Source organism: Lagenorhynchus albirostris, chromosome 10 (genome assembly GCF_949774975.1).
Source record: "Lagenorhynchus albirostris chromosome 10, mLagAlb1.1, whole genome shotgun sequence".
NCBI lineage: Eukaryota > Metazoa > Chordata > Mammalia > Artiodactyla > Delphinidae > Lagenorhynchus > Lagenorhynchus albirostris.
The window spans coordinates 82,956,739-82,981,659 of record NC_083104.1 but is presented as its reverse complement, the minus strand read 5'-3'; the positions used below and the strand labels follow the sequence as shown (position 1 = coordinate 82,981,659).

The window sequence follows — 24,921 nt, the reverse complement described above, 5'->3', positions numbered from 1 at the left end:
TAAGTTACGTTAATGTCTAACTCTTACACAAGTTGAGTTTTTTGCATAAACACTTAATGCTACTTTCTAGGCACTCTGTTACTCAAGGGTTGACCTTAAATTCATTTTTCCCCTTGGATCAGTATTCTTGACACCTATGGAAAAGAACATCCTGGCTCCTCCAGAAAGTAGATAAAGCTAAGTCAGAAATAAAGAACAGATAAACATGACACTCCAATTGGAAAAGTATAAAACCATCACAGTCAGTTTGGCTTCAAATGAAGAGTAAAGTACATCAATACCTCCTAGAAAAATCTATGCCATTTCTTACATAAAACCCAAACTACTACCAGGACTTTGAGTTAGTTCAGTGTAGACATTCTACCAGACATAATGTATTTGATAAAGCTTCTAGCTTTTTATCTTCAGACTGGTTTGCTATATTAATTCCAGTTAAAAAAGGGAGATATCCAACTGTCCCAAATGCAATTCTTAAATGAATAGCCCATTCTTGCCATTTGCACCTCTTGGTCCTGAGGTTTGAACTTCTCCAGGATTCTTTTGCAGATGCATACCTGGCCCTGGTGTCTTACAGGGCAATTTCCTCTGCTTCTTCAACAATCTGATCCCAATTGCTGATTCTTTTCCAGAAATGCCTCAAAATTTCTGCTCCACTCTTTATTTTCTAGCACTGTTATTTATTTATTTTGTTTTAAATTTTTTCAGTCATTTAAGTGTGTTCTTGGGAGGGAAAGGAAGTAGATATATGTCACCCTTCCAACTTGAACTTAAAACAAGCCATGTTCTTCTATACCACCTCTCTCTCACTTTCTCATTTTTACACACCTCATTTTTGGATTCTTAGAGAAGGCTTTCTGATTAAAGTGAAATCTGAGCCAGACCTTGAAGGATGGATAGAGTTTAGGTAAGTGGAGAGTAGTAGGAAGTACACTTCTAGCAGAGGGGTCAGTATGAGCAAAAGTGTGATACTGAATGAAGTAGCAGGTATGAGAACCAAGTCACCTCCTATTAAGCCAGACATTAAAGAGATTTGCAAAATGATTCCACTCCTTTTACTTTTTTTGAAAATATAGTTAAATTTCATAAAATATTAAAGTAACAAAATATGTTACTTAAGTTAACATGTAATGGGTATGTTATTGTTAAAGAATAAATACTTTTAATTCCTGTTTTAATTTCGAACAAAGCAAATCTTGATGGATATGACCCATATAAACATAAGCTCTTTGGAGTCCTCACTAGTTTTTAAGAGTATAAAAGGAGTCATGAGACCAAAATATTTGAGAATTAATATGCTAGTCCATACACTATATGAAGTGATGCTTCTGAAACTAAAATGTAGAGCAACTACGGAAAATGTGGGAACACCCTTGTGGCCCTAGGTGTGGAAAATATTTGGAGTCTTATTAAAAACTTGTCACCTGCTTATACAAATAAGGAAAGTATGAGTAACCAGGGTCTAACTTTTTTTGTGCTTTGGTGGGGCTGTCATGGTTGTTGGACCTAGCGACTCAGGCAGTTTAAAATATGTTCTAAACCCTGGTGTGGCTAATTATAGTAGTGATTTAAAAGGGTTAAATGCTTACTTCCCATAGCAGGAAGTCAATAGATAATATATCTATACCTGAAAAATCAAGAAATGGCAGTGTTAGCGTGTTATTTATAAATATGGAGGTTAATATCAAGAGTAAAAGGAAAGAGTTAAAGTGGTTGTCTCTGGGGAATAGATATTGATAACGGAAGGGAAGAGTGAGGCCTGGTGTTTTTCACACCATAAACCTGAGAGTACTATTCAATTTTATTTACTTTTTTTTTTTTTTTTAGGCTGCATTGGGTCTGTTGCTGCCTGCGGGCTTTCTCTAGTTGTGGTGAGGCGGGGCTACTCTTTGTTGCGATGTGTGGCCTTCTCTTGTTGCAGAGCACAGACTCTAGGCATGCGGGCTTCAGTAGTTGCAGCACATGGGCTCAGTAGTTGTGGCTCGCAGGCTCTAGAGCACAGGCTCAGTAGTTGTGGCGCACAGGCTTGGTTGCTCTGCAGTATGTGGGATCTTCCCGGACCAGGGATCGAACCCATGTCCCCTGCATTGGCAGGTGGATTCTTATCCACTGCGCCACCAGGGGAGTCCGTACTTTTTTAAAATGTATTTTTATTAGTAAAATGCACAAATCAGGTGTGCAACTCAATGAATTTTTACATATGTATGCAACCATGTTAACTACAACTCCAATCAGTGGTAAACACTTTTTTGTCTTCTGTCACCAGAGATTAATTTTACTTGTTCATACAAGGCTACTTTTATTCAACATAATATTTTTTAGATTCATCTACATTGTTCATCTATCAGTAGCTCCTTTTAATTTCTGAGTAGTATTCCACTGTATGAACATAACACTATTTGATTCTCTGTTATCCTGTTGATGAGCATTTGGGTTTTTCCAGTTTGGGCCTACTATGAATAAAGCTGCTATGGACTTATGTTTTCATATCTCTTAGGTAAATACTTAAGGGTGAGATTACTGGGTCATAATGTAGGCATTATTTAACTTCATTAAAAATTGCCATTTTTCAAACTAGTACCATTTTACACTCCCATTAGGAGTGTATAAGAGTTCCAGTTGCTTCATATCCTCATTAGCACTTGGTATTGTCAGTCATTTTAATTTTAGCCATTCTAATGGATGTGTAGTAGCTTTAGTTTTATATTTCCTTGATGAATATGACCTTGAGTACCTTTTAATGTACTTATTGATAATTCATATATATTCTTTGGTAAAGTGTGTGTCCATAACTTTTGCCTATTTATGTTTGTCTTCTTATGATTGAGTTGTAAGAGTTCTTTATATATTCTGGATACCGGCTATCAGAAATATGTATTGAAAATACAGAACTATGAGATATGAGGCAAGAACTATGAGATAAAGAGTAGAAATAAGTGTTTTGAAAGAGCTGAAGCACTGTAACTTCTCAATGTTTATTGTTATTTGTTTCATTATGATGATTAGATGACAAAACTCTTAAAAACAAATCAAAGCTACTGGGGGTAGACAAAATATTTTTAGGTTAAGGTTGGGGACTGGATAGAAACATCGGTGGTGGCTATCAGCAGGAACAGATAAGGAGGGGAAATTAAGATGAAGACTGGAGGGACTTCCCTGGTGGTTAAGAATCGGCCTGCCAATGCTAGGAGACACGGGTTCAAGCCCTGGTCCCACATGCCGCGCAGTAACTAAGCGCGGGCGCCACAACTACTGAGCCTGCGCTCTAGAGCCCGTGCTCTGCAACAAGAGAAGCCACTGCAATGAGAAGCACTCACACCGCAACGAAGAGTAGCCCCCACTCACCGCAACTAAAGGAAGCCTTTGTGCAGCAACGAAGACCCTACGCAGCCAAAAATAAATAAATAAAATAAATAAATATATTTTTTAAAAAGTGAAGACTGGAGGGGAACCTGAAAACCCAAAATAAATGGGTAGTTAGAAAAAGTGTTAAAGGAATAAAAATGGGGGACCAAAGTAAAACAGTTTTCATGTGAAAATAAATTAAGGAAAAACCTCATTTAAATTGGAGTCAGGAAGCCCTGAAGGAGAGCTCTCACGCATGTACCACTGTTACAGCCTGCATAACCAGCAGGAATAAGGAAGATACAAATGATTTTAACGAGGTCAGCTTATACAGAATTCTTTGTATAAATTTTTCTCTGTCACAACTTCTTATCCATGATAATAAGAACGTTACTTCTCTTCTGGTACAAGGGAGGACATTTTTCACATGGGAACTGCATCACCTGCTTTTAAGAAGATCACTTCTTGTCCTAGCAACAAGGCACTGACCACTGCTTGCAGCTAATAAGAAACCGCCATAACAACTAACACTTGTTCTTCTCCAATGAACTTTTATTCAAGACAACCCTCCCCAGTCTCCTCCTAAAACCTAGTAAAAGCTGACCTTCCCTTTGTCTCTTGCACTTGCCTATGATTCACTACGGCTTGCCTGACCGAAATTGCAATTTTCTGCTTTTCCTGCATAAACCCATTTTGCTGTTTAAAAAATTGTGTTTTATTTCTAAGGTTAACATCCACAACCTCCACCCCAAAATCCTACGTAGTCTGAAAAGTTAAAATTGTAAGGGTGTATAAAGAATGAACATAGATTTGAACTTAGGTTTTTCGAAATTTGTGGTATTAGAACTAGGGTCTACTACTGAAGCTTAAGGCACAGATTACGTCATGATGCTAAGCTTAACTCAGCACTAAAAATAAAGTACAAAGCAGGTTTGGTAAGAGACTGCAATTCATTAAGATAGGAAAGGGTGGAACATATGTACAGACTCGAAAAGAATTTACATTTAATTATAATTATTTTTCGAATACATAATAGTATATGGTATACTATTACTAGGTGCCGTAGGGGATTCGAAAAGCTATGAACCATGATTAACAAAATTCCTCAAGAGATCTGCAGTCTACGTGAGAGGACTGGACATATTTATGAAGCGAGAACAGTAAAGTACAGGGGTAACTAACCCGGCCAAACGCGAGTCTAGTTAATTAGCATCATAAGGATCCTTAAGGCGCATCCTCCTCCACCGATACCCCAGCTTCCGCCTGCTCTCATCGCTGGCTCCCGCACGCCCTCGGATCAGCCCGCCGGGGGACAGTTACCTCCCCAGCGACCGTGCCGGGCGGACTGGGTGAGCCAGGTGCGCGGGGCAGAGGTGACACCACAGTCCGTTATTCCCCACGACTTTCCCGATGCCTTAGAGCCGCGCAACCCTGCGACGCGTAGACGCAAGAGAAACGCTAGGCCCAGAGTACTGGTAAGAGGGGCGCGGTGCCCCCGTCCGCTTAGTCGGCCGACCATAGAGCTTTCAGACCTCCAGGATTCCTAGAGAGCTCCCGGAAGTGGCTTGGGGCAAGATGCTTGCTGGCCGGTGCTGTGCCTCCGCACGTTTGGAAGTTAGGGGCTGGAGGGGCCTGGTCCGGTTACAGCTTTCGCCCCTTTTTCTACCAGCCCTCCCTCCAGGTCTGTCCACAGTTTGCAGCCTCACTTCCCCACCCGGGCCGCCGCTGGAACTCACGGTGAGTACGGTTCGGGCTCCGGGCCGGAGGAAGGGGAGGGCTTTGTGGCCAGACCAGGCCGCAGGTGAGAACAAGCGTGAGGGGTCTTGAGAGGGGACCTGAGCCGAAGTCGGCGCCCCGGTGATTCGGTGGATCACGGGTCGCTTTGGTTGCCAGCGCAGGCCGAGTCCGCGTGCCTAAACTTTTTGCGAGGGAACCTTTAGTAGAGATTCGCTGTCTTCATCGCTAATCGTTTTGTGGCGTTATTTGCAGTCGATTTTGTCTTAAAATAGGAAACTGTTCCCGGGTTATCTTTTTTTTTCCCCCGTGTTATCTTTCATCCTCCTCTTTCCACGATCTGAATTGTTTTTACTTAGCAATTTTGCATTTCCGTCACAATTCTCTTTTTTTTTTTTTAAGATATATTTTGCTTTTGGAAACCCCAGTTATCCTTGGAAGCCAATTTTTCCTGCTAAGTTATTTTGCTCTTTGTGGTGTATTCAGAATGTGGTGGTGTGTTGACTGCATAAATGTACAAAAGAAACATTTTTTGACAGCTTCGTGGTGATGTAAAATTCAGACTTATTCAGAATACTTAGTTTATTAAAGCTAATTGAAGCAGATGCCTGGGAACTCTTTCGGAGGGGCCCCATTTCCAAAACTCAAGTGACTCATGAGTAATTTTTGTCAGGCAACATTAAGACTGCCACTACCACCTCTAAAAAATAATCCCTATTTCTATTTGATTAGTTCAGTTAAGTATACTTATGCAGTAATCATTGTTGTAGCAAATGCATACATATTTTGAATTTCTGCTGTGGTTAAGTGTAAAATGTGGTAGATGTTAAAACTTAACGCAGTTTGAGATACCTATAAAGCACAGTGTTTACTTCACCTTTATCTTTAAAGCCTGGAAAATATCTTTGTTTTGTTTTATTTTCAGCTCTCAAACATCCCAAATTAGACTTAAATTAGTCTAAAGGAAGAAAACATTCTTTCTTCATCTGTTGAAATGCTGTTAAAATGGGTTGTGCTTTCAGTAGTTCACAGGATTATAGCGTTTGAGATGAGAAGAAGCTTTAAAGATTGATTATTTTAGCTTCCTAAATCAAGAAACTTGATGAGGTATTCTTAAAAGAGAATGTAAGACGCAATCTTGATCCACAAGGTGCTTACCAACCTAAATACAGGTGTATATACTTTGAGAGGAGGGTACATAGTAGACTAATTTTGTAGTACGTATCTTTGTACTTGTTTAGTTATAGGCTGTAATTTTCAAAAACTTGTCTCATGGGAGAGGGAAGAGGCTAAAAATGGAAAGTTAGCTACTAAAAAGAATAATCAAATGGATAATGGATAAGATTGGTTGATTTGGTTTAAAATATGAACAAATCTGATAATTAGATGACTCCCATCAGTTTCACTACTGAGGTTTTAATGTCATTTAGTATTATATTACCGTTTTAACATATCAACAATATAAAGTTCTTGCGTGATGCACACTTAACATTGAAACCTTTTAAAGCTAGTATTGACGAGCATTGATTATAAGATGGAAGATGGCCAGTAGTTCAGTACTTAAAGATGAACCTTGACTTTAGGAAATTCATAGGAAAACATGGTAAAACTATGACTATGCAGAATCACATTCAAAACAATTAGAGTTCAGAATTCATGTCCCATAGTAATGACCTTTTAAGTTTTTAAACTATAAGTATCTATTTTAAGAATTTATTAAATTTTCCTTGATTTTTTAAATGAATTATTTTAAAACCATGGATGTTAACCCTGTCTGTTCAAAACAAAATTGTTTACCCCTTGTCTCAAACCCTCCACAAAATCTCAGCCTCTTGTCCAAATTCACTCTTCCCTCAAATCTCTGTATTCCAGGAAATTCCCCCACTTCTCTGTAAAGTTATCATCTATGAATTAAACCCTCTGTTGTCAGTTACCATATTTAACGTTATCTCTAGCTCCTTGATTTCTCCTATCTGTAGTTTACTCCCAAAACTACTGTCACCAGTCTTGTCTGATTTTAAAGATAACTTTTCAAATTCTCTTCCTTTTCTGTCCACTCTCTCTACGTAGGGGTTCTTAACCTTCCTGGAGTCCTTAGGTGGACGTTTGGTGTATGAACCCGATGAAATTGAATGTAAACTTTTGTGCCTATGGGCTTTTTTATGGGGAGAAGTTCTGTGTTTTCATTAGACTGAGAGACTATGAGCCAACCCTACCCCACCCTCTCGGCCCAAAACCCCTGAAAGATAGAGACACTGCTTTGAAGACTCATGTCAGGAACAATATGTAATCTGATTTTCCTTATAAGTGCCTACCTCTTCTTTCCCTTGGCGGACTACAGGTCTGGGATTTTATCTTGATGTTCGCATTTCTTGCCAGTTGCTTTTGGATATGATGCCCTTGGTTATGCTCTTTTCCATTCTCTACAGTGATGCCTTCAGTTATGTTTTTCTCCATCCTGTTTTCCACAGTGCTGCCATTGTGATCTTTCTGACATACAAATATGTAATATAACTTCCCTGCTTAAAAAGAGATACAAAGAAAAAGGTCACGGCTACAAACTAACATTTGCAAGAAAACCATGGCCATGGGCTGACATTTGCAGTACATACTGTACACAGTGTGATAAATCCTATGTCTGGACCATGTAAAAAATAACTTGGCAAGAATGAGCACCTTAGGGCTTCCCTGGTGGTGCAGTGGTTGAGAGTCCGCCTGCCGATGCAGGGGATGCGGGTTCGTGCCCCGGTCCAGGAAGATCCCACATGCCACGGAGTGGCTGGGCCCGTGAGCCATGGCCGAGCCTGCGCATCCGGAGGCCACAACAGTGAGAGGCCCTCGTACCACAAAAACAAAACAAAACAAAACAAAAAGCAAAAAAACAAACAAACAAAAAAGAATGAGCACCTTAGTCTTCTGGGGCAGGGGGTTGGGGGTATTGGCGGCTGAGGAGTGAGGGCAACAGGAATTTAAAAGGTAATAGGTAAGCTGAGACTTTTTAAGTTAGAGTTGAATGATTTCCACGAGACCAGGATTTATCAGCCTCGATATTGACACTTTGGACCAGATCATTCTTTGTTGTGGGGATTATGTTATGCATTGTAGTACGTTTTGTTTTGTTTTGTTTTGTTTTGTTTGTGGTACGTGGGCCTCTCACTGTTGTGGCCTCTCCCATTGCGGAGCACAGGCTCCAGACGGACGTGCAGGCTCAGCGGCCATGGCTCACGGGCCCAGCCGCTCCGCGGCATGTGGGATCTTCCCGGACCGGGGCATGAACCCGTGTCCCCTGCATCGGCAGGCGGACTCTCAACCACTGCGCCACCAGGGAAGCCCTGTAGTATGTTTTTTGTTTGTTTGTTTGCTGTTAGTACCTCGACATATCTTTTTTTGGGGGGGGAAACAATTCAACCCACAATAAGCATCTTTATGGAACATGAATGGAAAGAAAGCATAACCAAAGGCAGGAAGACCACTTACCACTGCTACTGCAGGCAAGAGATGATGCCTAATACCAAAGGTAAAAGCCATAGACATATATCCCCCAAAGAAATAGGACCCTGTAATTGAACAGGTCTAAAGAAGACCTCAGGCCTTATATCTAAAACTTACTCTTCAACAAATATAAATACAGTCTGTGTCGGGTATTGTAAATAATAGCCCTCTAATGTTCTTCAATTCTATCAGTAAGATAAAAGATAAAGACCTGTACTCATGGGAAACATACAGTTAAGTTAGAAAGTCAAAACTCCTTTGCAACTAATAATACACAATTATGGCAAAAGTAACATTAAAGTAATACATACTTATGTAACAGATGTATAGAATAAGAGGGAAATCACTTCCAATTGGAATCATTAAGAAAGGATTTTAAGAAGAAAGCATTTTATCTTGTCCTTTGAGAATAGGTAAATAGTGTGGGTACTAATGAAAGAAATCAGAAGACTTAAATAAATGGACAGATATACCATGTTTATGGAATAGAAAACAATATTGTTAAGATGTCAGTTGTACCTCAACTGAGTTACAGATTCAACACAGATCCTATTCCAGGAATTTTTTTTGTAGGAGAAGCCAATTATAACATTTATATCAAAAGGCAACAGAACTAGAAAAGCTGAAACAATTTTGAAAATGAACAACAAAGTTGCAGGACTCTTAGTAATTTCAGGATTTTAAAAGCCACAGCAATCAAGACAGTTTTGTATTGGCAAAAAGAAAAACATATAGGTCAGTGGAACAAAATAGACTCCAGAAAGAGATCCACACATGTATAGTCACTTGATTTTTGACAAAGATGCAAAGACAATTCAATGGGTAAAGTTTAATCTGTTTTTGCAAATAGTGCTGGAACAATTGATATTTGTATGCAAAAAAATGAACCTCCATCCATACCTCAAACTCTGAACAAAAATTAACTTAAAAGCAATCATAGAACTAAAGGTAAAACCTAAAACTATAAAACTTTTAGGAAAAAAACAGGAGAAAATCTTTGTGACCTTAGATTAAGCAAAGATTTCTTAGATATGACACCAAAAGTACAATGCCTAAAAGGAAAAAGTTGACAAACTTCAAAAATTTATAAATTTCAGGGCTTCTCTGGTGGCGCAGTGGTTGAGAGTCCTCCTGCCGATGCAGGGGACGCGGGTTCGTGCCCTGGTCCGGGAAGATCCCACATGCCGCGGAGCGGCTGGGCCCGTGAGCCATGGCCGCTGAGCCTGTGCGTCCGGAGCCTGTGCTCCGCAACGGGAGAGGCCACAACAGTGAGAGGCCCGCGTACCACAAAAAAAAAAAAAATTACGAATTTCTGTTCTTGGAAAGGCACTTTTAAAAGAATGTAAAGGAGGAAATATTTGCAAGTCACGTATTTCATAAAGGACTTGTATCCAAAATATGTAAGGAATTCTCAAAGCTCAATTATAAAATAAACTAATTTTATAAATAGGCAAAAGTTTTGAGCAGATACTTACCAAAAAAGATACAGTTGTCCCTTGGTATCCATGGGGGATTTGTTTCAGGACCCCTCATGGATACTAAAATTTGTCGATGCTCGAGTCTCATATAAAATGGCATAGTCTTTGCATATAACCTACACACATCCTCACGTATACTTTAAATCATCTCTAGATTACTTATAATACCTAATAAAATGTAAAGGCTATGTAAATAGTTGGTGGTGTGTAGCAAATTCAGGTTTTCCTTTTGGGAACTTTCTGGAATTTTTTTTCCCCAAACATCTTTGACCCGTGGTTGATTGAATCAAGGGATGTGGAACCCATGGGTATGAAGGACCAACTATATGGATGGCAAATAAGCACAGGAAAGGGTGCTCAACGTCATTAGTCAATAGAGAAATGCAAATTAAAACCCTTGTGAGATACCACTATATGCCTTTAGGATATCTAAATCTATATATATGTCTATATATTTATTTATTTATATGTCAAATGCTGGTCAGGATATGGAGCAACTGCAGTTCTCACATCTTGCTAGTGGAATGCAAAGTATTATAGCCACTTTGGAAAACAGTTTGGCAGTTTCTTATAAAGTTATACATATACTTACAATATGACCTAGCAATTTTACTTCTGGATGTTTACCCAGGTGAAATGAAAACTGTGTTCACACAAAAACTCATGTGCAGATGTTTATAGTGGCATCACTTGTAATCATCAAAAACTGGAAGCAATTGAGGTATTGTCAACTAGAGAATGGGTAAACATTCATCCATATAAGGAATAAACTCCTGATATGTACAACAGCATTGATGATCTCAAGTACAATATGCTAAGTGAAAGATGCCAGACTCAAAAGGCTACATACTGTATGATTTTATTTATAAAACGTTCTGGAACATCATTAGTGTATGGGACTAGGTTTTGGGGTTGCAGGTGTTGATAGGGCATCCAGGTTCCTTGGAGATACAGGACCTGTGCCCCAGAGAAGAGTTACAGAGCTTGAGGTAAAGTCCATAGTAGAAGTTAGCCTGGAGACAGGGGGAAGATGGCAGGGGGAGCACATGTATGATAATGTTAGGTGGAGAAGAAGAAAGTGTTAGGACAGTTCTTGACAATATCTTGAGCTAGATTATATGGAAATTAGTCTCATGTTGAGAGTGAGGGGCAGGTTGAGAGCCAAAGTGTGTAGAAACAGTATAGCTGGTATAGCGAATGTTGAAAGGAGTTAAATCAGCAGCCCTGAGGGCCAGATGAGGTTAAATGCAGAATTTCAGTTAGACCCAGTCTACATGGTTTCCTGACTTTGTTTAGCCATGTTCCACATCCCCAAGAGAGAAGGCAGAAGGAAAGGGTTATTCCCAGATGAGATTGGCATGCAGAAGGCTAAGGAGGCAAGGAGTTATTTCTGGAGAGGATCACTTAAATGACTGAGCCATGAAGTCCATGTCATGGAAGGGAACTTGTTAAGATATCTCAGTAGATTACTATGACCTTTGACTTGCCTTTACACTATTTGTCATTTTCTCTTCCCAAAGAAGTACCCTTAAAGAAGAGGCCCTCAGAAGGTTCTCTTAAGAAGATAAAGTAGTGGAAACAAGTCTCCTGAGCTTTTCTGGCCCTAAATGGCTGCAGAATCAAGGAAGTCTTCAGCCCCATCCCCACCAGACCAGGCTCCTGAAGAGGACCTTGTAATCATCAAGGTAGAGGAAGATCATGGTTGGGACCAGGAATCAAGTCTACATGAAAATAACCCTCCTGGCCAAGAGCTGTTCCGCCTGCGCTTCAGGAAGTTATGCTACCAAGAGACACTAGGACCCCGAGAAGCGCTGATCCAACTCCGAGCACTTTGCCACCAGTGGCTGAGGCCAGATTTGAACACCAAGGAGCAGATCCTGGAGCTGCTGGTGCTGGAGCAGTTCTTGACCATCCTGCCTGAGGAGCTCCAGACTCTGGTTAAGGAACATCATCTAGAGAATGGAGAGGAGGTGGTGACTCTATTGGAGGATTTGGAAAGGCAAATTGATATACTGGGACGGCCAGTAAGTAGAAGGAGGTGGGCATGCTCTGACTGTGAGAGTCCAGGAAGCTGGGTGGAGGGACATTGACACAACAATGGGAGAATAAATGCTGAGCATGAGTTTGTGTTGCAGGAGGATGAAAAGAGTTATCGTGTGGTATGGCTTGTATTTGTAGAGTTCTTTTTATTCTTGTAAAGGATATAAATCCATTTTTTATCCTCATAACATCCCTACAACTGTATTATTGTTCTGTTTGCTAGATGGGAAACTGATGCATAGAGAGCTTAACTTACTTTTTCAGGGGCACCCAAATAACTAAATGCAGATCTGAGCCCCTAACTCAGGTTTCCTAGTTCCTTATCAAAAGTTGTTTCCACTAAAGAGCACTGTTTTAAGCTTCTGTTTATCATTCTTCCCCTTTCTTGGGAATGCAGAATATCAGCATTGTGGGCAGCAGGGAGGGCATCAGCAGAAATCTTTTCCTTCAGTACTAAGCAGAAATGATGCCTTTCTGTGCAAATCAACATGTTTGTGTTCCTAACTAAGTGAGATTCTGCTTTTTCCTTCCCCCAGTATGTACCCCTTTAGATGTGCTCTTGGTACTGTTACATTGTTCACTTCATTTCTCAAAGGGATTCCTTGTAATGCAGGTGTCTTGTTTCTAGGTCCCTGCTCGTGCACATGGACATAGGGTACTCTGGGAGGAGGTCGTGCATTCCAAATCTGCACCAGAGCCTCCGGATACTCAGCTCCAACCTGTGGCAACCCAGCACGAATCTCCAGTGCTCCAAGGGCCACAAGACAGAGGTGAGGAGCTAGATTTCATTGATGAGGAGTGGGAAAGCAGAGAGGAAAGAAAGTACCTTTGGGACACCTGTCTAGTTCCTGGAAGGAACTAGCCTCTACTGTTTACAGACCAGCAATAAGACCTGATTTAAATGTTTATCTAGGCTTCAAATACAGACTCTTAGTCCCAGTGGTAAACTCATGAACAAATTAAAGAATTTGGGGGTTTTATATATTCATACATTTCTGTTACCACAGTGTATTTTACAACATAGGCATTTTGAGGTTTTGCTGGTATCATGACACTTTATTTGTAAATATTTCAGTATGTATTTTCTTAAACAAGAGTGTTTTCATAGATAACCACAATAAATTGATCACAATTAGGAGTTTTTTTTTTTTTTTTTGCGGTACGCGGGCCTCTGTTGTGGCCTCTCCCGTTGCGGAGCACAGGCTCCGGACGCGCAGGCTCAGCGGCCATGGCTCACGGGCCCAGCCGCTCCGTGGCATCTGAGATCCTCCCGAACCGGGGCATGAACCCGTGTCCCCCACATTGGCAGACGGACTCTCAACCACTGCGCCACCAGGGAAGCCCCCACAATTAGGAAATTTAACACTGATACAATACTAATCTAGTCCACAGTTCATATTCAGTTTTTGCTGGTTGTCCCAATAATGTTCTTCCAGAGTCTAGTCCAAGATCCCACTTTGCAGTTAGCTGTCCTGTCTCTTTAGTCTCCTTTAACTTGGAGTAGTTCCTCACCCTTCCTTTGCCTTTCACGATCTTGACATTTTTGAAGAGTACAAGTCAGTTATTTTGTAGAATGACAACAATTTGAGTTTGTATGATGTTTCTTCATATGTAGATTCGAGTTGTATATATTTGGCATGAACATCCCAGAAGTGATGTTGTCCTCAGGAATACAACAGGAATTTGCCTGTTATTGGTAATGTTATCTTTGATGACTTGGTTAAGGTTATTCTTGCTAGGTTTTTGTTACTGTTTTTCCCTTTGTAGTTAATAAGTAATTTGTGGGGAGATACTCTTGAGTCTATGTAAATATCCTGGTCCTCATGAAACTTTTGTTGCTGAAACACTAGTTTTAGTATTTATTGATGCTTCTTGACTGAATCAGTGATTACTAAAGTGATTATTTTCTAACTCTGTCATTTCTTCTACATTTATTTATTTATTGTAATGGAGAGTGTTCTCTCCTTCCCCCATTTTATTTTATTTATTCATTTTTTATTTATCAATATGGACTCATAAATTCTTATTTTATTCCAGAAATGTTCTGTTACTATCTTTATTTTGATGCTTAAATTGTCTCAGAGTTGGCCAGAGGAGGCCTCTTCAGTCTGGCTCCTGTGTCCTATTGACATTTCTCCATCATTTTTTGAGAATTTTCTTACAGAACAAGATAAGGTGTTCTAGTCTCATCTCATACTTGCCCTGAATTTCTTATTTTTTCATTTGTGTGGTTTATAGTAATTTGTTCTAAATTAATGGATTTTTAATATTTCTAAAGAAGTTTAGAAACATTTTCAATTAATAATACAATCCTTATGTAAAATTCTAATGCCTGTTGCCCAAGACACAGTAGTCTATGTTTATTTTGATATTACCCTGTCTGGTTTCTATAGGAAGCAGATGCTGGCAGTCATGGTAGACATTTCAAAAAAGTAGTAGAGTTAGTAGAGATAGATTGGTTCTCATATTCAGCTTGGCAAGAGATCAGGACCTAAAGAAATACTGTGTACAAGCACAAGGATGGAATATAGCTTTGGTGGTAGAGAAGAAGTTGTAATGCACTTCCTGTTAGGAAACCGGTATACTTTCTATTTTTGACATGTAACTTCAGGCTGAGTGGGACATCAAAGTGCAGATGTTTTGTGAGCAACCATAGGTATGAACCCAGAGTCCAAGATTAACAGCATTTCATATTCAAAATCTCTGGCATGCGTATTGGCTGAAATACAAATAATTTTGGAATGTGTTAGTGCTGGTTCCTATAACCACAGGACAAGGCTGTTCTCATTCATAGCTCCTTTCTCCTCTCTCAGCCATATCTGCTTCACAGAGTCCTACTCCTTCCCAGAAAGGAAGTCCTCGAGACCAGGAGATGAGAGCTACACTTCTTACAGCAGGGTTCCAGGTGAGTTGTTCTCCTCACTGAAACCCCATAGCTCCATTAAGAACTTGCCCCATGTTCTTCTGCATAGAGACAGGTTGATCCTTGATTTTCCCCCAATGAATCTGGTGCATTTTCCTGTTCTTTCCTGCTAGCTATGCAGATCCCTTTACACAGTACATTCCCACCTCTTGATCCACTCCAACCCTGGTGGATCTCTCTGACACTCTGGGTTTGAACTGTGGAACAGTCCCAGTCCCAGATGGGCATCTTGTTTTGTTTCAGACTTTGGAGAAGATTGAAGACATGGCTGTGTCCCTAATTCGAGAGGAATGGCTTCTTGATTCATCACAGAAGGATCTGAGTAGAGATAACAGGCCAGAGAATTACAGAAACATGTTCTCCCTGGGTAAGGAAAGCTCTGGTTATTATTATCATTTACAGTTTTGTGTTTGTTTATGTGTACAGTAGCTTTGAGCTTTCTGAAAGACATAGTTGAGTTTAAACTCAGGATCCAACAGAAAGATAAAATATTGAGACTTCTGGAGTTCTAAAAGGAACTTTTGCAGCCACTATGGAAAACAGCATGGAGGTTCCTTAAAAAACTAAAAATAGAGTTACCATATGATCCAGCAATCCCACTCCTGGGTGTGTATCTGGAAAAGACAGAAGCTGTCATTTGAAAAGATACATGCCCCCCAATGTTCAAAGCAGCACTATTTACAATAGCCAAGACATGGAAGCAACCTAAGTGTCCATCAGCAGATGAATGGATAAAGACGATGTGGTGTGTGTGTATGTGTATGTGTGTGTGTATATATATATATATATATATATATCAATACAATGGAATATTACTAGGCCATAAAAAAGAATGAAATAATGCCATTTGCAGCAACATGGATGGACCTAGAGATTATCATACTAAGTGAAGTAAGTCAGACAGAGAATCTAAAAAATAGTGGAATCTAAAATATAGTACAAATGAACTTATTTACAAAACAGAAATAGACTCACAGGCACAGAAAACAAACTTATGGTTACCAAAGGGGAAGGTGGGGAGAGGAATAAATTAGGAGTATGGGATTAAGATACACACTACCATATATAAAATTGATAAACAACAAGGATTTACTGTATAGCACAGCAACTATTCAATATCTTATAATAACCTATAATGGAAAAGAATTTTAAAAAAGAATAAAGATATATACACATATATATGTGTAACTGAATCACTTTACTGTACACCCAAAACTAACACGGTATTGTAAACGAACTATACTTCAATTAAAAAAATAAATAGAAATAAAATAACCAGGATAAATAAATAAATTAAAAAAAATTAAAGGGCACTTTTATTCTCTAATCTAGGACTTACCTTACAGTTTGTAACTGGGTATTGCTCTCTTTGCCAGTTGGAAATTGAAATCTTTTAGTGCTCTCTGAGTTCACATAGATTCTCTCACTTAGACCTATTGTGCTCCTCCCTTTTAATGACTGGGACTTTTTCATTCCTTTTCCACTCATTAGGTCTTTTCGTAGTTCCATATTCCTTCCCACTCCCCAACTTCCACTTCTCCGCAGTTGATCCCTTCTCTACTTTAGTCCTCCTTCCATCAACCCTATTTTTTTTTTTTTTTTTTTTTTGCGGTATGCGGGCCTCTCACTGTTGTGGCCTCTCCCATTGTGGAGCACAGGTTCCGGACGCGCAGGCTCAACGGCCATGGCTCACGGGCCCAGCCGCTCTGCGGCACGTGGGATCCTCCCAGACCGGGGCACGAACCTGTGTCCCCTGCATCGGCAGGCGAACTCTCAACCACTGTGCCACCAGGGAAGCCCCATCAACCCTATTTTTTGATGGCAGTTCTTCCCCAGTTGGTGTGTGGTACTTCTCTTTGACCCTGCTCCTTTCTCCCCATATTAACAAAGGCATTTCAGAGACAGGTGGGAGCTTTGCGTTTACTTGTAGCTGTTCCAAGTGTATATTCCTTTCCCCCATCTTTGATTTCTTTCTCCTAACATAGAGTATAGGAAGTGACGTTGGCTTGATGTTTATTACATTTTTATTCCAGGTGGTGAGACCAGGAATGAGAACAGGGAATTAGCTTCAAAACAGGTAATATCTACTGGAATCCAACCACATGGAGAGACAGCTGCCAAATGCAACGGGGATGTTATCGGGGGTCTTGAGCATGGAGAAGCCCGAGACCTTCTGGGCACATTAGAGAGGCAGCGGGGAAATCCCACCCAAGAGAGACGACATAAATGTGATGAATGTGGGAAGAGCTTTGCTCAGAGTTCAGGTCTTGTTCGCCACTGGAGAATCCACACTGGGGAGAAACCCTATCAGTGTAATGTGTGTGGTAAAGCCTTCAGTTACAGGTCAGCCCTTCTTTCCCATCAGGATATCCACAACAAAGTAAAACGCTACCACTGTAAGGAGTGTGGTAAAGCCTTCAGTCAAAACACAGGCCTGATCCTGCACCAGAGAATCCATACTGGGGAGAAGCCGTATCAGTGCAATCAGTGTGGGAAGGCTTTCAGTCAGAGTGCGGGCCTTATTCTGCACCAGAGAATCCACAGTGGGGAGAGACCCTATGAATGTAATGAGTGTGGGAAAGCTTTCAGTCATAGCTCACACCTCATCGGACATCAGAGAATCCACACTGGGGAGAAGCCCTATGAGTGTGATGAGTGTGGGAAAACCTTCAGGCGGAGCTCACATCTTATTGGCCATCAGAGAAGCCACACTGGGGAGAAACCCTACAAATGCAATGAGTGTGGGAGGGCCTTCAGTCAAAAGTCAGGCCTTATTGAACATCAGAGAATCCACACTGGAGAAAGACCCTATAAATGTAAAGAATGTGGGAAAGCTTTCAATGGGAACACTGGCCTCATTCAGCATCTGAGAATTCACACAGGGGAGAAGCCCTATCAATGTAATGAGTGTGGGAAAGCCTTTATTCAGAGGTCAAGTCTCATTCGACATCAGAGAATCCACAGTGGAGAAAAGTCTGAATCCACGGGAGTTTAGGAAAAAACTTTAGTCATAGATTGGGCATTATTCAGCATTAGAGGAACCATGTGCTAGTGAGAGGTCTTTCAGTGTAACAAAAAGGCAGAAAGTTCAGCATCATTACAACCTTATCTAGGGTCAGAATTGATAGTGTGACAAAGTTAGAATAGCTCTTCAGTAGTTTGGGCACAGTGCCTTGATGCAGGTTGATTAGCTTGACTATCTTGGGAGGTGTCTGATGGAGTGGAGCTCCCGATGGCCTAAGGTCTCCTTTAGAAGCTTAAAATAGCATTAGAGCAAGTTGCTCGTCGTGGCTTGAGGCACTTAACTTTGTCTTTTTGGTGAGTAGCTATAGGTTTGAGAGAGGCTACTCCTCCTAGTTCCTCTGTTTCTTCCCATCTGTGATCCCTTCTCCCATTTATTCCCCTAAAGGTGCACTTGTGCTCCTAATCTGACCTAAGAAGCTGCTTTAGAGTTTGAAGCAGCCTCTGTGTGAGACTTATATTTAGCTTTCTAAGATCCTGTTCTAGGGAAGTTTTTACAGACATCTCATGTATTTATGCTTAAGTGTGCATTTTATTTTATTCTAATGCTCCTGATAGTGGAAATCCATATTCCCATGCAAACTCAGAATGCTATATTTTTAACAGCACTCCAGCATTTTTCTTCATATATCACCTTCACTGACTCCACTGAGTCATTGAGCATCCATACGTATCCTTCACCACTCCCAGTCCCAGTACCTGTGTCAGCGAGGAAGTGGACGCATTAGTGATGGTTGTGGGAATGATGCAGAGAAAGAGGTGAGTGGAGACTCAGCCCCGCTGCTCTTGAGCTTGGATGGTTGTGCCTTTTGGTGACTTCTGACTCTGCTTTCCACCTTCCCACTGTACACTGTGGTACAAATAGGTGTTTACACTATCCTCGTTAAGGCATCACATGGGGAAAAAAAAGGAGACAGAGGTGCTTGAAGAAGACATAAAAATCCTTACAAAGAATGTATACTCATCTCTTTTGGCCCATTACGGTACCACTCTCTCAGGGGTCTGCACAAACCCCCTGACTAGATGGTCTACACTCTTGTCTTTACCCTGGACCCACCTCCTTAGATGGCCTCAACACCTCCCTCATTCTTCATCTCTTTCTTGCCATATCTACAGCGGTAATCAGTTGAACACTTCACCTCACAGTTCCTCATTCTTCTGAATTCTGGTGCACTCCATCTGTAATCCAGCAAAGACACAGTATTAAACTCATCATCACCAAGCACTATATTTCATCTTTGAAGCTTTCAGTATACCAGGGGATATTGTATAAAGTAATGAGGCTGGTTTAACACCTACAACTTCCAGAAGAATCCAAATATGGGTTGTCCTTTAAATTGGGCAGTTCTAGCTATTCCAGTAGTGCTATTATTCCAAGTGCTACCACTCCTTTAGATATTTGGAACATTCTCAAGATTCCCATTTAATAGACCATACAAGAAAACTCTATTACTCTTGAATTTCATCTCATTTTTGACCACTTGATTACTCACTTATTCACCATATTTGGAATTGAATAACTTTTGGCTGTTTCCAAAATCAGCTGTCAGAATTGGAATTAATTCCATTAATCCTATCCAGAAGAAAATGATACACATTGTGATGAAAATTCCAAGAGAAATTATGAAATTTCACACTGTGACTATCATGAACAGGGACAGCACTTTCTAATCATGTTGTTTTATGATTGATGTTTTCAAAAATCAGTTATAAAATCAGGTATCATAGAGGTCCACCTTTTAGATCATAAATTCCTTCCCTATAACATCCCTTCCCTACCCCAGTATGGCCCATATTGACCACTAATAACATCAAGGCTATCTACATCTATTTCATTGAACCATTGGTACCCCCTTGTCATTTGTCATCCTGGTTTCCTTGGTTAACTTCTTCAAAACAATGCTTTTCAGTATCCTTTATTTTCTTATCTTCCCTCCTCCCTCCTCCCTCCTCCCTCCTCCCCCCTCCCCCCTTCCTCCCCCCTCCCCCTTCCTCCCTCCTCCCTCCTCCCCCCTCCCTCCTCCCCCTCCCCCCTTCCTCCCTCCTCCTTCCTCCCCCCCTCCTCCCTCCTCCCTCTCCCTCTTTTTGGCCTGTAGATTACTATTCCTAATTCCCTGGTACTTGAAATTACAAGAAACCAGAAATAAATCTAGTTATCTCTAGATCCTTGCTCTCCACTTTAGTTGTGCCTTATTGTCCTTAAGATACTAATTCTACCTGAGGCAAATGCTACCTGTGTACAGATATTACATAGGATGAGTACATTGTCAGAGGGAGAGTATGTGTGTGTGTGCATGTGCATGTATACACACACTCCTCCCATGTATTGATAGTTTAGGGGAACAATTGTCTCCTATTCCAATGAAAGCTCTCAGCAGAGTACCGTATTGAAATGACTGTAGATGTACCAGTTAACATCTCTACTCAGAGTAATGTGTAGCCAGACTTAAATCTCAGAATTACTAATATCTGGCAGAAATTTAAAGAAAATATGACCAGAAAGATTACTATTTTACTGGGATGCATGTGAGAAAAGAATATGACTTGAAAGAACGATATATACCAAGGCTGATTCAGCACACCTATAGAGATAGCCAAGTAGTATAAGACAGTAGAAAAAGGCTATTGTTTCTTTGGGGGCATAAGTAGAAGCCCATTCTTGGTCTCCTGTTTTCACTCTTAGCATTAGAATATTGTTGATCACTCTGTATGACCTTATTTTGCTCCTAACTATGAGTGACATGCACTAAGTTCCTTTATCCTGCATATTCTGTTTTTATGCTCTTAATCTGAAATGAACTGTTCACCAGTACTTTCTTCTCCCATCCTCAGCTTTTCATTTTAGGACCTGGTGTAATAAAGTGGTTCTTCTGTAACTGTTGCGATCCAGCATAGTCCTAGTAGAGACATCTTAGGTTTCAAAGATTTTCTCCATTGAGTAAGGTGGCAGGCTAGAATGCAGTGATTGATTCCCATATGGGAACAGTTAGTTTTACTCTTGGTTCTGAGGCTCTAGATAATAATAGCTGACATTTATTGAGCACTCACTATGTGCCAAACCCAGTGTTACACATTTCTTATGCTTATGGTAGATATTGTATACTCCACTGTATGGATGAGGAAACTGAGGCTTAGAGAGCTGAATGAGTTGATCAAGATCACAACTAGTAAGTGATAGAGCAGGGATTCTAACCTACATAGTCTGATTCTCAAGCCTGTGCTCCTGACAGCTGACCTGCTGTGTCTCTAATGAACACCCTAACCCTGGCCAGCCATTTAAAAATTATGTATTCCTGGGCTTCCCTGGTGGCGCAGTGGTTGAGAGTCCGCCTGCCGATGCAGGGGACACGGATTCGTGCCCCAGTCCGGGAAGATCCCACATGCCACGGAGCGGCTGGGCCCGTGAGCCATGGCAGCTGAGCCTGTGTGTCTGGAGCCTGTGCTGCGCAACGGGAGAGGCCACAACAGTGAGAGGCCCGCATACCGCATACCGCAAAAAAAAAAAAAAAAAAATTATGTATTCCTGGTTACTGAGGGAGGAAATGTGCACTATAGTGCAAATCCATACAGTTACTGGAAAATTGGTTGAAAATGCCATTTTGGTTTATAATTATATCATCTTTAAATGTTGATACTTTTGATGCTTTGTAGTACTAGAAAGCTAAATTCTGCAAGGAAAACGTGTAAAGAAGTAAAACATTTTTAAAAACTGGGAGGACAAAGCAGTAACTTATAGATTCAAGTACATTTCTCTGTGAACTGCCCCAGGGAAAGTAACATTGTGGAGGGAAATGAAATATCCATGCCCTAGGCCAGGCAGATGGACAGTCAGGATGACACCAGTAAGTTCATCTACAGCATAAAATGTGTAAAAACTTCAACTTTACTGCTCATTTCCAACTACCATTTTATTCTTCTGTCATTCATGGTTTCTCAAACATGTCATCCATTATTAAACCCCGTTTCCTCATTAATCTATTCTTAAAACTTCTCCTTGTTGGCTTTTGTATTCCACTGAAATATCCTCAGAATCATCAGTGGATAAATATTAATGCCTTTTCTTAGTTCTTGTCCTTCTAGATCTGTATTTCATACTTGGGAATTTCCCCTGCATCTCAGGGATTCTCCTTTGACTTGTGGGATCCTTTTTGGTCAGTTTCTTCACTTTTAGCTTTTCTTTGTTGGTCTTTTCTTCCTCTCCACTGAGAAAATCTCCATGTCTTAATTTTATTCACTACTTTTTCTATACTCCTATTTAACCATTGTGATTGTTTACACTTACCTTCTTATATTTGAGTAACTTAATATTTCCTGCCCTGTGGGTTGTCTCCCACAGGTACTATAGGTACCTGTGAACTTTTCCACAGGTACCTATACAACTTGGTATTTGAAAACAGAACTCATCACTCTGTCCCCAACCCCTGTTTTCCTTTTAAATAGGCATCTTTGCTTAACATCTTTACTCTGAACAGACTCACTACCCTTCATATTTCTTATCCCAATCTTAGAGTGGTCTTTTAGTCTTTTTCTGGTCTCCATCGTTCATGTCCAAAGTCTTGCTAAGTTGTACCAATTCTTAGTCAGTTTTCTCTTTGAGGCTGGACTTTTTTACGTTTCTGCTATCCCTTCATATCCTTCTCTGCAGATCCATATCATCTGAGGCCCAGGTTATTGTAATTCTTTCTTTTCAGTTTACTTACTCCCAAGATCCCCACCTTGTATGCTTCCAAGATGGTCCTCCTCAAACTCCATTTTCATGATATCTCATTTTCACTCAAGAACACCCAGCAAATAATTCCTATCAGAGCAGTGATGTTCAAAGCTCTTCATTACCTTGCCCTCCATACTTAATCTGCCTCAGCTTCATTGCTCTCTAGCATATTCACCTTGATTTATCATGGTTAAACTTCCTGTGACCTTCCACTGTTGTCTTATAAGCCCTTGCCTCTGTGCCTTTCTCATGCTGTTCCTTTTGCTTAGATTTCTCTTTGGCCCCAGCTCATGTTCATTACTCCCTTCAAAGCCTAGCTTCCATTACATCTTCTGAATGAGCTCTCCCTGACGATTTCATCTCACACTGAGACCTCCCTTATTCTGTGCTGCCTCAGCACTGATCCTTTTGAGTTTTTACTATGGTCCATGCAGTTACTAATATGTTGTTATGTAATTATTTTCTAGCATTCTGTATTGTAGTTTCACATTTGTATTTATTTCCCAAGTTAAATTGTAAGCTCCTTGAGGGCAGGAATAATAACTTTTACATTTGTATCTTTGCACCCCTTAGTGCCTAGTACAGTGCTGAGCACATAGTAGGCGTTTAATAAATGCTTGTCGAATTATTGTGTGGATTATTTTTTTATATACAGAAAATTTTACACTGCTTTTGAGGATATGTGTCTCTTCTTATTTTGTGCACAGACCCATTTCCATTGTACATCAATAACTGCCTGTACCTAAGACTAAAGACCAAAAAATTCAACTTTAGGAGGGTATGTGTGAAAAGTTGAAATGTGAAGCTTTCTATTTGTTTGGTCAGAGTTATTTATTGGTTAAGAAAGAAAATAGGAAACTCTAAAGATTACTGTTTATCATTGCAAAAGTGCTTGAGAATAGGCTTTTGTATCTCAAGTTAGACTGGTGGTTCTCAACTGGAGAAATCTGGCAACGTCTGGAGACAATTTCGGTTGTACCTTTAGTGGATGGCTAGGATACCACTGGCATCTAGTGTTAAGGCTGGAGATGTTGCTAAACATCCTGCGTGCACAGGACAACCCCCACAACAAAAGAATTATCAAGCTCCGTATGTTTAATAGTTCCAAGGTGGAGAAACCCTGGTCTAGATATATTTAAGGTAAATAGGAAAAAGAAGAGAGAGGAAATACTAGATTTTTTTTACAATTAGAAAAATTAGCTATGCCAAGCTTTATGAGAATCCTAAGTGTTTATATATTTTGTAGTTTGTAAGATTAGAAAAAGCCTTAATGTTTGGAGTTTACAGCAACATACCTGTATGTTTTAAGATTGCTTTCAGCATCAAATCTGCCTCCATCCTTTATACCAAGTGGAAGATGTTGTAGGAGTACAAGTCTAGTTTTAGCCTTCTATATCTTGGTTCATTACATAAAATACAAGGTAAAACACTGGGGCCTATCTCTTTAGCAGGGGGCCTGCAACTTACCAAAGATTTAGCTTTGGGGACAACACATGACCCTCGACAGTCCCTTGGACAGCCACTAGACAGGAATAACTGTCAACTTCCCAAGGAAACCCCAAGCCAGAACGTTGTCAAAGTTTGCCAAGTATTAAAACACATCCCCACTTAAAATGTTTTTAACATACTCTGTTAATCCTACTTAAGAAACACATGTAGGGGGAAATATTAGTAGGAAATTTAGTTAATTAGGAAATTGAGTAGTGTAAAAGAAGACTTTTTAAAAACTAGTCTCCTTTTGTAACTCAATGGTACTTCCTTCAACAGGTTTAAAGAGTAACAATCCCAGAGTTAGAAAAATCAGTTTATGTAATACAGCAAAGAAATAACTGTGTTGATCTGTTGTGTTTACTCATACAGTCTATAGAATGCTAGGTTTGGAAGTGACTTTTTGTTTTTTGTTTTTTTTGCGGTACGCGGGCCTCTCACTGATGTGGCCCCTCCCGCTGCGGAACACAGGCTCCGGACGCGCAGGCCTAGCGGCCGTGGCTCACGGGCCTATCCACTCCGCGGCATGTGGGATCTTCGCGGACCGGGGCACGAACCCGTGTCCCCTGCATCGTCAGGTGGACTCTCAACCCTGGAAGTGACTTTTGAGATAATTTTCCAGCCCGTTATTCTGTAAATGAAGGTCCAGAGAGGTCATGTGGCTTGCACCAGGTCACCCATTAAGTTAATGG

General features: G+C 40.4%; 1 protein-coding gene across 1 annotated transcript; it reads left to right on the top strand.

Moving 5' to 3' along the window:
* Positions 1-4,966: 4,966 nt before the first annotated feature.
* Positions 4,967-19,978, top strand: LOC132527563 (zinc finger protein with KRAB and SCAN domains 8). The gene is made up of 6 exons (XM_060163449.1): positions 4,967-5,079; positions 11,567-12,070; positions 12,715-12,856; positions 14,900-14,991; positions 15,253-15,376; positions 17,043-19,978. The coding sequence occupies exons 2-6, from the start codon at positions 11,654-11,656 to the stop codon at positions 18,002-18,004; spliced, it is 1,737 nt and encodes a 578-aa protein (XP_060019432.1). The 5' UTR covers positions 4,967-5,079; positions 11,567-11,653; the 3' UTR covers positions 18,005-19,978.
* The last annotated feature ends 4,943 nt before the right edge of the window (positions 19,979-24,921 follow it).